At 37.5% G+C, this 12,224-nt stretch overlaps 1 protein-coding gene across 1 annotated transcript; it reads left to right on the forward strand.

Moving 5' to 3' along the window:
• Positions 1–7,290: 7,290 nt before the first annotated feature.
• LOC101296735 lies at positions 7,291–10,992 on the forward strand. The gene is made up of 10 exons (XM_004290870.1): positions 7,291–7,508; positions 7,602–7,699; positions 7,976–8,222; positions 8,318–9,004; positions 9,096–9,344; positions 9,431–9,594; positions 9,687–9,766; positions 9,881–10,028; positions 10,127–10,276; positions 10,407–10,992. Exons 1-10 carry the CDS (start codon positions 7,340–7,342, stop codon positions 10,647–10,649), a joined length of 2,235 nt encoding a protein of 744 aa, XP_004290918.1. The 5' UTR covers positions 7,291–7,339; the 3' UTR covers positions 10,650–10,992.
• Positions 10,993–12,224: the final 1,232 nt, after the last annotated feature.

Below are 12,224 nucleotides of genomic sequence, written 5' to 3' on the forward strand. Positions count from 1 at the left end.
AAATACAATAAGAAGTGAATCTACTATATCGGCGACTACTCTACAACTGTTGAAGTTTATTTTCGAATCTACACAATGTACGTTAAAAATATTACCTATTTTGGGGACTAGCATGAATTCCATACCTTCACTTTTGGTGTACTTAAAAAAAAAAAGAAAAAGAAAAAAAAACTTTCTCAACCATCCCCATTGCTTTGGGCTATGTTAGCATTCCTTAAATGTTAAAGCCCAAGTCTTGTTTCTAAATGGGAGTCTCTCTTCTTTCCTTCTCCAGTACTCTTCGCCTTGAGTCTGAACTGCAGGGAAAGAGAGAGATACCTAAACATGAAGTCGTGGGTTCCCAGCAAATTAATTCGACGATATAAAAGAACATGGCCCTTAACTAATTAATTAACTGAATAATATGCAGTCGTATTCACCGTCCATTACCTTCCAAGAAATCCATGTCTAAATTTATGGTCGGATAACGAAAACACCCTCATCCATAACCCAACCAAATCGACCTCTTGCATGTGTATGTCATTGTAGTTCTGCAACCAGAAGCTTCAGAATGCTGACTTCTAAGAGCACTCTATCCCACCCCAGAAATGAACTGCAAAGGGGATTGATTCAGTAGGCGGTTAAGACCGGCCGGATTTCTTTGGACAAAACATGTTTAAGTTCTGATAGTTGATCACATTGAGTCATGCTCTTCAGGGGACAAACTAACATGCATAGCTTGTTTTATGCGAGCACACTTTGGAACCTCTCACTCTCAACTAGTTCAATTTATTGACTTCACCAGTTAAATAACATTCAGATTTCTATAGTCTTAGTAACAACTTACGGGTGAAGTAAATAATATATATAGCGTACAAGAAGATGGTATAATTTTTCTCTTGAACATATTACTAGTATTGATCAAGTGGTATTTCTCTCTCCGATGTTGGATGAGGTTTCAAGTTCGATTTTTTTTTATTTTATTTCTAGTAAATAAAGAGAATTTTAAACTTGCAAAATCTCATCCAACATTATGAATCAAATAACGTCAACTAGACTTGTTGTTAGTTAGTTTTTCCCTTTCCTAGCTAGCTAAGATGTTATATATATATATGGTTATCTAGCTAATTCACAGCTCATGGTGTCATCCTTGGATTTGTTATGGGTTCCAAACTTCCAATTGTTTTGTGCAACAAGTACTTAAGGCCACCAACTGACAAGTTTCATTTCGTTTTCAGGTAGTTAGAAATGGTTTATGCGAATTAGTTGCAAACCCTATCAATTTAGAGCGGGAAGTTTACAGAGCTTGCCGGGGTTTTAGTAACATTGCCGCTACTGCAATGCCTTGTCTTTCTTTGGTTAATGCGTCGTTTTTGGTTAAACTCAACGCCCCCCTCTTACTTAATTCATTGGGAAACTCTTTGTTACTAGTCTAAGTTATTATCATGGCACGTAACCGCCGAACTATACACATAACTTATCTTAGTCAAATTCGAGCTTTCATGCTTTTCCTTGTATTAGACTCTCAATGCAGCGTGTAATATACTAACATATAGCAACACTAATCTTACTTTGGTCTACTAATTAAGTAAGCATGCAGATTATTTTAGACCCAATTGTTTGTATGGGAAATGTGCGAAGAGTATCTCACAAACAAAAATGTCTAGAGCAAACCAATAAACCTTGTTTCAAGGCAGAATCCAAGTAAGGTTGGTATTGAATATTGATTAATATTTCATTCTACTTACCCAAAATATTTCAAGACCCCATTTCCCCCAACTCCCAAGATTGACTTGCTGCACGAAATCTATACGAGATCGATAAGGACAATAGTGGGTTAAAAGGCGCAGGGTTTATGCTTCACGCAATGCAATGCATGCATTATAAGTGGTAGACTTGTATATATGCATGGGTCAAGAACTCAATATATTGCTGTATATGAGGTTGTAAAGTAGCGATCGATGGCGTGAGACTGAAAACATAGTAATGTCAGTGTGGGGGAGAAGGTTCATAGATGGTGAAACTGAAACATATTATGGGATATTTCGTGCGGGGTGTCTAGCAAGAAGAAATTAAGGAAACTACTTATTGCTTAAGTTTTATTTTCGATCAAAAGCTGCCTGCTTGATTAATGGCAAAGCATGATGGGTAGCTGGTGAAACGTGGTAGCTAGGTTTAGGAGGCATATATCATTGCCTTCGGTTTAGTAGGAAATCGATTGTGATCGATTAGGAGGGATATCAATTGCATATATAGGGTATACATGTTTCTAACTTCAAATCAATCTATTGACAATGAATAAGATACTTGTATCATCTGTGTATGTAACACAGAGTATGGTGTATGTGTTTAAAGAGATTTCTTAGATCAGGTCATGAGAGTGAAAAGAAGCATATGTATCTAGCCTCAGTGCCACATCAATTAACACTACTTCATTCGGGTTGGCTGGACTTAGGCACTTAGCTATTCATGAAAAGGATACTTAACTAATCCAAAACAAATTGTTTCCACTCCCAATATTCTATGTATGATCAAGATGGTTCATCGGCACGCATGGTGTGGATCAACCCTACCACAAAACTATTCAATTTGCGATCTTGATATAAGAACAGCGAATCTTAATGTATCTCAAATATATACACACATGCAACGACAGTGCATATATATAGGATGCCATTATTGAAAAACATAACTAACAAGATTTTGAGATGGTGCGGCAGATTGGCACTTAGCACATATTTTGGGCAAAAATCTAACATCAAATATTTGTTGTTGCAATAGATAGCGATTTTTGGTTGGACTTAATTTTGATCCGTACAGCATGTTCATATATATAGTGAATTAAGCATAATTACAGGAGCATGGATTGATTAATGCATCCCGAGTTGCGTAATTATGGGAATCAGAGGCTGTTGTTATTTGATTATCAGATCCATAAGTATATATTAATAAAGTGTACCAGTCATCGTAATAGATCATATATACAGTTTTGGTTTATATATGATTACTCAATAGTCAATACCATTACTTGGTTTCTCCCTCTTATTCTATTTGTTCTAGCTCGATTACTTTAACAGTTAGTTGGGATACCGTTATTTTGTCGCCAGAATTTGGATTTGGACACTAATAGCTATTGGCCATTGTTTAAGAGCTAGTGCGAGTGCGAGTGCGAGTGCGAGTGCGTGTGAATTGGGTAGGGGTTTCTAGACAGTAGATCTTTTTTATCTTTTCAATTATTTTTCATTTTACTGATATAAACTAGCTATAGGGGCACACATACTGTTTTCTTTTCTTTTGCCCCCTAGCAAGAAAGATACAACTTTTATTTCCTCATGCTACATAGCTTTTTGCGAACCAAACAGTTGTTGCTAACTAATTAATTACGGATAGATAAAAAAGAAAACACCAAGTGAAATAGGATTATATCCTCTCATTAGGTTGTGAAAAATATGATTTAACTTTTAAACGACGTGATTTTTAACATTAGTACATAGTTATTTAACCTTTAAACGACGTGATTTTTAACATTAGTACATAGTTAAAGAAGAAAATCATATTGTCTATGACACTTTAAATTTTAGATAAAATGTCGCCATATGCTAATTCATTGCTTCAATTAATGAGTTCAACCACACATCTCTGACCTCTAGAATCTCATACACAAGATTTATACAAATGCATATATGTACACCCCAAGGCATCCACTTTCTTAGTAAATGTAACCTCTTGGAATGAACATGTCTCAGCATCAGTGTTACAGTCGTATTCTTCCAACTCTTCCGGTTGATATAATTTTGGTGAAAATAGTTTTCCCTAAATTAACAGAGAGCTACATCTCACTACTATAAGGCTTGTACCACGTACCGTCCGTGCAACAGTTCTTCTTGGCCAAAAACAGTTATTTTTTTCTCAAAATATATCATCACTCAGAGACAAGTACCACTACCGGCAGGGATGCTTGTCATTTCATCACGTGAAAGAAACCATACACTAATGAAAGAAACCATACACTAACGCACCGACAGATCGATCTTGCCCTTTAATATTTCCTCTTGCTCTTAGATCACGCAGTTGCTACCATTATTAGCATTAGATTATACCTCTAAACACTACATTACAAACACTGAAGCAAAAAAACAAGCACAGTTAATTTCCAGCACCAGGAAGCTTCTGCTGCATAACAACCCTGGTCGACCCCTTCTTGATTAAGACCCCTAAATTATAATGGAGGTCACCCATGAGATCGAAGATCGATCTAAATCTAATTCCAGACCCACCCACATTGTACGTTCTTCCTATTCTGTAATTCTTCTTCCCCAGAATAGTCCTTTTCCCTTCTGTAACAGTCTGTTACCTAGCTCCTTTTCTTCCTCACCTAATTTTCGTTTTCTATTTCTTTCCCTCTTGTTTTTGCAGTATAAAAAACTCGAAAATCTAATTAGGGCTCACGTGGCCCCGTGCTTTATCCCCACGTGTTAGGTCGCACCCAGCCCTAATTACTTATGACGCCACGTTTGGGGGTTCTGATTGGTCTTGGCGTGATTGTATTTAGGGTTTTTAGAAAGGTGTAGGAGGAGCGGCCACCGTGAAAGGTTGTTTTCTGAGGCTGTCACGGGAATAGTTAATTTCCGACGACGACCGACCCCAATTGAATAGAAAAGTTGGGAAGCTTTTTATTTACCTAACCCTGGATATTATTTTTGCGTAGACACCAAAATCATTTGTGGTAGAGATTATTGATGTAACAATGGTAACATGAAAAAAGGAAAGACATTAAGATAAGGTTTTTGAGTGGGACTTTTGTTTATAGGGGTATATATGGTGCTTGATGGACTATATATGCATGTGATTTGTCTCAAGGGGAAGAATCAGTGGGGTACGTAATCCATGTTCTTAGGTTAAATCTGATTAGTAGTGCCTGAAATTTGGTTAGCGATGTAGTGGTGAGTACGTATATATTGACAAAATGGTTTAATCAAAGATTGAGAATTCCTGCAGAGGTTTGTACATATATAGCTAGCTAGGTGACGGATCGCATCGATGAATTTCAAACTTATGAAATTCAATTAGTTTCATCCAATTAGTTGAACGTAGTCATATCAATTAGTTTCATCCAGTAATTGTACGTGTAGCAATCGACGATCCATACATAATTGTATATACACCATTAGACGCTTAATTATACACATACATAACCTAACGTATAAAATGTTCGAGTTGATAATTTAGTCATGTACTTAAAATTTTCATGATGTTATCAAAAATTCAAAAGGACATTGATGTGGTATCTGGTATTAACCAATAACGATTCCTCTTTATGTATGCTTATGACGTAGTTTAAGAACATAAGGAATTCAAGAGTGAGAGGGGAGATTCAAATTAAACTATGGTTTCAGGCAATAGTGATCAACAGACCTGTGCTTTCCATGTTTAAAATGAAAAGTAAGCATTGAAGATCGATTAGCTTAATCTGATTTGGGGTCGTATATCATGATTCTGAGCACATTCATGGCACATCAATCATATCGATCGTTATTAAGAAATTAAAGAGACCGATTTTAACATATAAAGTCGAGCCTGATTAAGCTGCTTTCTTGACTCAAAAGCTTGCTTATTCTTTACAAATAAGAAAATGATTAATCAGTCTCATTTGTGTGATGGTTCCTTGGGCAAATGGTCGGGCACGTAGTATTCATTTCATGCAATATATGGCATATTATTTCCTATCCTTATACATCAATGTTAGCATACGTACGTAAGGCATCAATCTATGGCTATCATCTTGTAGAGAAACACAAATAGCACCCCTCGATTCCAAAATTGATTTTTTTTCGGCCAATTAAAACATGTTTCACGGATATGATCAACCTTTTTTGCCTCAAATTTCTGCACTACTACTCCAATAGAAATGAGCCGTGAGCTCTTCGAATATATAGAAGAATCAGTCGATGAAACTATCAATCATACTCGTCTACACGACCAAAAGAGAGAGGAAATTGATAGATTCAAACAATCCAACCAATGGCCAAAAGGAATACTAAAAAGGGAATAACAATAGTTCAGTAACCTCCAATTCTATCGCATTCGCTGATTTCACTCTATGAGACTATGATCGATAAGTCAATTACCTTATGCTAAAGGCCCTACGTACCAAAATTATTGGCTAATTTATTTTCTCATGCCTGCCCATGTCACTCATATTTACATCCCATGTAACGAACCCCATCAATTATCTTTGTAAGGCAGTGCATGTGTAAGTTTTTGGATATCTATACTTTCTATTTCCTTTCCCTGCATTGAGGTATACATATTGCCTTTCCCATGAGTATCCAAAGCTCAAAATCATGAAAGTTTGTATTCTCATTCTCAATTCTCAAATGAAGGAAGTGGTGCCGCCCCGTTCCGACGTCACGTGTCCTGGTTTTAAACTTTCATTGCCAAAAATGGAGTGTTTTTATAAGATTGATATGTTATGCGATATAAGAATTATTAATGATTCTTATGTCATCATAATAACACACGAAATAAACGTCATAACATAAACATATATATAAGAAAAATGATAACATTGATGACTGTAATATGTATCAACAACCAATTGTATTGTTGTATGTAAGTATAGCAAGAAGTTCATACAGAGTTTACAACCATAAATTGATTAAAAAAAAACTTGTACTAGGAGTATGTGAAGTCTAACTTATTTGATTAAATTGCTAGTTAAATCCCTCATTCTGGTGAGACGATTTCATGAATGAAGTTCTACACTTGTACCTATATAATCAGGCATACAATGTGGGATTGTGCATGGGGTGTAATACCAAGTTAGGTATAGTTGGAAAGAAAGAAGAAAAATACCACAAAAAGAAGAAGAAAATCGTGTTCACGAAATTACTAATTTTATCAAATACCGTATAGTTGGTATAGAAATACGAATACCAGTTTCATAGGTAAACTCATCTCTCCCATATCCATGTGCCTTGCAGGGTGGGCCAACTCCCCCAGAATCCCAATCTCCAACCCCATTAAACAAAGCATCACCTTAAATCACTTGTTTAAAAAGCTACTTATAACTACTAACCCAAAGCTGCCAGTTGAAACAGTAAACCAAAAGTGACTCTAGGAGCTTGAGTTGTTTGGCAGTAAAAAAAGTAGGACCAGCTAAATCTGCTGCTCTTAAATTGCTACGCTTTCCCTTTCTTGCATTGGTATTACTGGTGTGCGATCAGCTCTCTGCAAACCAACGCAAAACCCAACAGAAAAAAGGAACCCAGATAAATACCAGTGTGTCTTGTAAGCTTTGCCTTACATGTAAATTTGAAACTGACCCAGAAGCCATTAGACTTCTGTAAACATTAGCACAATGCTTCAAATTGGGTTTGGTGGGGGAGAAGCTGAGATGGATAAAGGACGTTGTGTTGTGGTGGGAGTGAAGCTGGACTCCAAGAGCAGAGAGCTGCTGACGTGGGCTCTCGTCAAGGTGGCTGAGCCTGGTGACTCTGTTGTTGCTCTTCATGTTCTTGGTAAAAATGGTGAGTGAAAGTTTTGGTTTTTGTTTGAGAATTTGGGTTGTTTATGGGTTTGAGTGGGAACTGAGTGGTTTTGGTGAATTTGGTTTTGTGTAGAGATTGTGGATCGAGATGGGAAGTCGTCTCTGCTTTCACTTGTCAAAGCTTTTGACTCTGTTCTTGCTGTGTATGAAGGCTTCTGTAATTTGAAGCAGGTTCGTTTTCCATCAGATTCCTTGTTGTTGAAATTTGGGATTTAGCTGTCTTTTTATGGTGTTTTGTCATATTCTCTGGTTCTTTGCTGAAAAAAAAATGGAAATTTCAACCAAAGCCAAGTTTTTAAACTTATTGTGATTTTCAAAAATTGAGATTGAAGCCTATTGAGCCCTGGTCTTGACAATCTGTATTGGTCTCATTGCATATGGAGTCAAAAGTTTCAGTCTTTCATAATAATTGGTTGGAGTTTTTTTCATAACTGTAAATGTATACAGGTGGATCTCAAGCTTAAAATTTGCAGAGGAGCATCAATCAAGAAGATTCTTGTCCGGGAAGCGAAATCTTATAATGCATGTAAATGTATAGTGGGAACTTCTCAGAGCCACCATAAAATCCGGTCATCCACCACCGTGGCCAAGTATTGTGCTAAGAAACTGTCAAAGGATTGTGGGATACTTGCTGTAAATAATGGGAAAGTTGTGTTTAGCAGAGAGGGTTCTCAACCAAGTTGTGACTCTCAAGGTAAATTATATTTACCAATTCATTTTGGGTGGTCTCTCTAATTCTTGTTTTGATTTTTAGTTATGTTGTGATCTTAATTGAGTACTTGTTTGCAGGAAGTGAAGAGCATCGCAGAAATGGTTTGCTCAGTGCATTTCACAGACATAAGTCTTCCAAAGTACTAAATGAAGGCAGTGACAATCTGCCCTCAAAGAAAGCATATGATGAGGTGAATTGTAAGAAAATGGAGCAGACATTAGCTAAAATCTTTTTCGAATGTACAGACACGGTTGAGAAACAGAAATGCTCAGTTTGTTCGCGTCCCTCTGTGGATAATTCTAGTCACCAATCAGCTGAAGACTCTTCCGCTGAGGATGGAGAAGATAACTCCATGGCGATAGTGCCAGTACCAAGAGAAGAGGCAAGTTCAATTACTAAGTTGATCAAAGAATTGCCTGAAGCAAGACCAGGTTGGCCACTGCTTCGTCGTGCTGTGTTACCAGACCCTTCCGAGAGGTCTATGATTCGGAAGATCTCGGTGGTTCAGTGGGCAATGCAGTTGCCTAGTCGGCATCACAGACAAAATAATTGTGATCCAGGGGAAGATCAACCTTCGAGTTTGGATGGAGAAACTGGTGCGATTGTTCCGGTGGGTAGTGAGGCGATGACTGCCCCATCCTCACCTGACCATAATTTGAGAAAACTTCCTAGAGAATTGGAAGGTCTGCATGAGAAGTACTCATATACTTGCAGATTGTTCAATTACCAGGAGCTTCAGTCAGCAACATCATATTTCTTGGCTGGTATGTTGTCCACACAATTCATATCTCAAAAGTCAAATATATTTTTCCTTCATGTTTTGTTTACTGAAAATGATTCCTTCTTCAATACCAGAAAATCTGATTGGGAGAGGTGGTAGTAGTCAAGTTTATAAAGGCTGCCTTCCTGATGGCAAGGAACTTGCTGTTAAAATCTTAAAACCATCTGAAGATGTATTGAAGGAGTTTGTTCTGGAAATAGAGATTATCACTACCTTAAATCACAAGAACATTATTTCCCTTCTGGGGTTCTGTTTTGAGGATAACAATCTTCTCTTGGTTTATGATTTCTTATCCAGAGGAAGCCTGGAGGAGAATCTCCATGGTACGTAACTATTTCTTTTTCTGGGTTGAGGAGTTGTATTTATGTTTGAACTCTAGCATGATTTTGATATTCTTTTACGTTTTTAGGTAGTAAGAAGGATCCGAACGCATTTGGTTGGAATGAGAGATATAAGGTGGCTGTGGGTGTAGCTGAGGCCTTGGAGTATCTGCATAGTGGCAGTGCTCAACCAGTAATCCACAGGGATGTTAAATCATCCAATATACTGTTATCTGATGATTTTGAGCCACAGGTACCATGCTAATTCACTTTCTTTGTTTTGAAGTGGTTTCGTTTTTATTTGAAAATGTCGGTGTTCATACTATTTCTACATGGCTTTATCAGCTCTCTGATTTTGGACTGGCTAAGTGGGCATCGACCTCCTCATCACATATAACATGCACTGATGTTGCAGGCACATTTGGGTAAGTACCTTCACAGCCATCATTTTCATCATCTTGTATCTGTAGCTTGTATTTTGACAAAGAAAACAGTGATTATGATATACTGATAACTAATCACATTGCTTATTGCTGCAGATACTTGGCTCCTGAATACTTCATGTATGGCAAAGTAAATGACAAGATTGACGTATATGCATTTGGTGTCGTACTCCTTGAGCTTCTTTCAGGAAAAAAACCTATAAGCAGTGACTATTCGAAAGGCAATGAGAGCCTAGTCATGTGGGTATGTCCACTTTCCCCTATCTTTTTACTCCATTTACCTCTTCAAGTTGTCTCATGAAGGAAAATAATTTGAATTATTGGAACTTGCGTCTTTTCCAGGCCAAGCCAATTTTAAATAGTGGGAAGGTGTCCCAACTATTAGATCCGAGCTTGGGAAATAAGTATGATCAAGGCCAAGTGGAGAGAATGGTATTAGCAGCTACACTTTGTATCAGACATTCCCCTAGAGCAAGGCCCCAAATGAGCTTTGTAAGTTGGATGTGATCCTTTTAAGTAGCTTCCCTCAGTAATAACATACAACTTCTAATTGTTCATAGCATATAATACCACATCTGTAACTAACTTCAACAATACTATCTGTCCTTTATATTGAACAAAGGTTGTGAAGCTCCTTCAAGGGGATGTAGAAATGATTAAGTGGGCAAGGTTACAAGTCCATGCTTGGGAGGAATCCGATATCCTTGACGATGAGGCATGTCCACGTTCTAATCTCCAGTCTCACCTTAACCTCGCACTGCTTGATGTGGAGGATGACTCACTCTCCATGAGCAGCATTGAGCAAACTGTCTCCTTAGAGGACTACCTCAGAGGCCGGTGGAGCCGCTCCTCAAGCTTTGACTAACAATTTCACCTGCATAATGCTAATATATTAGCAATGGCACTCCACTGTTGTGTGATTAATTTGTATAGTAAACCCCTCCAAGAAAAAGATCAAACAAGATCGGAAAAGAAAAGCAGTGGCTTTCACATATCGCAGCAGAGGTTGGCTTATAGAAGGGTTTAGGATGAGAGGTTGTTTGTGTGTGCCCTCCTCCTTTTCTCAGTCATAAACTGGTCCTTATTTGTTGGACTGGTTTTTCTTTTACCCCTTTTTTGTGTTCTGTCTAATTGGTGTCAGTTTTCTTCTTGGTCTCAATTGGACCAAGATCTGGATTGTAATGTTGAAAGAAGAATGTGTTGTAATTCTTGATGGTTTTACCAGAGTGAGCACAAAGTTTATAAGGACTAATAAGAGAAACTCGATTCATTCAACAGTTAGGATTCACAGTTTGCATTCTGCAAGGACGAAGTGTCAATTCACAATGCAAAGGAAAACGCAAGTCATTGTGATCCATCCTATAGGTTGTGCTATAGTGCTCTGGAGATGCCATTGAATTAACTATGCGTCACCGTAAACAATGACTCATGTAACAACTTTAGAACTCCACAAAACTTCACCATCTCTAAAATATTCGCCAGGCAAGTAACATGGAAATTTCCTTTGCAAGTTTGGTTCATCCTTATTCCTTCAAATCCTTTGTTTGGTTAGATTCTTTGCCTCACCCGCCATCAACATCTTGGAATGGACTACTCTCATGATGCCAAGTACCTTTTGTGCCTCTAAAGTCGTGAGGGTACCGTCCACTACCATCTACAAGGACTCATAAATAGTGGTCAACATTAATGGCAAGTCATTACTCAACTGGTCTAACACACCGACACCAAATACCCACTTTGGTCATCTCCATTACCATATCAAAAAAATCATAGCAAGAGCCATGCACATGTCTCTCATGTTCGTCAGGCCTGGCCAACATCTGATCTTGTGGAAGATTCTGTAGGTGAGACTAATGTAGACTCTTTCACCAAGGTTGTCTTTTCAAGGATAGGCCATTTGGCCCATTTCTAAGTTCATAAAACCAAACCGAATCGATTATGTCCATGATGCGAATCAGGTGGGTTCATAAATATGAGATTAGAAGTTTAGAACTAAGCTAGCCCCCTCATTATAACAAAATAAATCTAATAATAAGGGCATCTCCAACTCAATAACTGATTAGAAGTTTAAAACTAAGCTAGACTAAGTCGCAGACGAATGATCACAAAGATAGACGAATGATCATAAAGACTTTTCAAACCTGCTTGCTACAAATTAGTGAAAGTCAATATTTAAACTTTAAAACTTAGAAGTTTCAAGTAAGCTGATCGACTAACTTTACCATGAATTATTCTATTATCCGAATTTTTAAACGTAACCAAGAACAAATAATAAATCCATAATAAATGGTGATATCTTTTTTTTTTTGAATAAAAATGGTAATAGATATGGTCGAAGGATTTTTTTGACCTTCCATTTTTGACAATGAAAAACTCAAAAACCGACAGTCCACCCCAACACATAACTCCATTACTTTTTTTTTTCCTTACCCCAAATAGA

This window comes from Fragaria vesca, linkage group LG2 (assembly GCF_000184155.1).
Source record: "Fragaria vesca subsp. vesca linkage group LG2, FraVesHawaii_1.0, whole genome shotgun sequence".
Classification (NCBI taxonomy): Eukaryota; Viridiplantae; Streptophyta; class Magnoliopsida; order Rosales; family Rosaceae; genus Fragaria; species Fragaria vesca.

Bases quoted from the DNA above. Each gene is read 5' to 3' on its own strand.
- LOC101296735 (XM_004290870.1), top strand. From the start codon at position 7,340: ATGCTTCAAATTGGGTTTGGTGGGGGAGAAGCTGAGATGGATAAAGGA. The intron at 7,509-7,601 runs GTGAGTGAAAGT...GGTTTTGTGTAG, and splicing joins TCATGTTCTTGGTAAAAATG to AGATTGTGGATCGAGATGGG. The intron at 8,223-8,317 runs GTAAATTATATT...ACTTGTTTGCAG, and splicing joins ACCAAGTTGTGACTCTCAAG to GAAGTGAAGAGCATCGCAGA.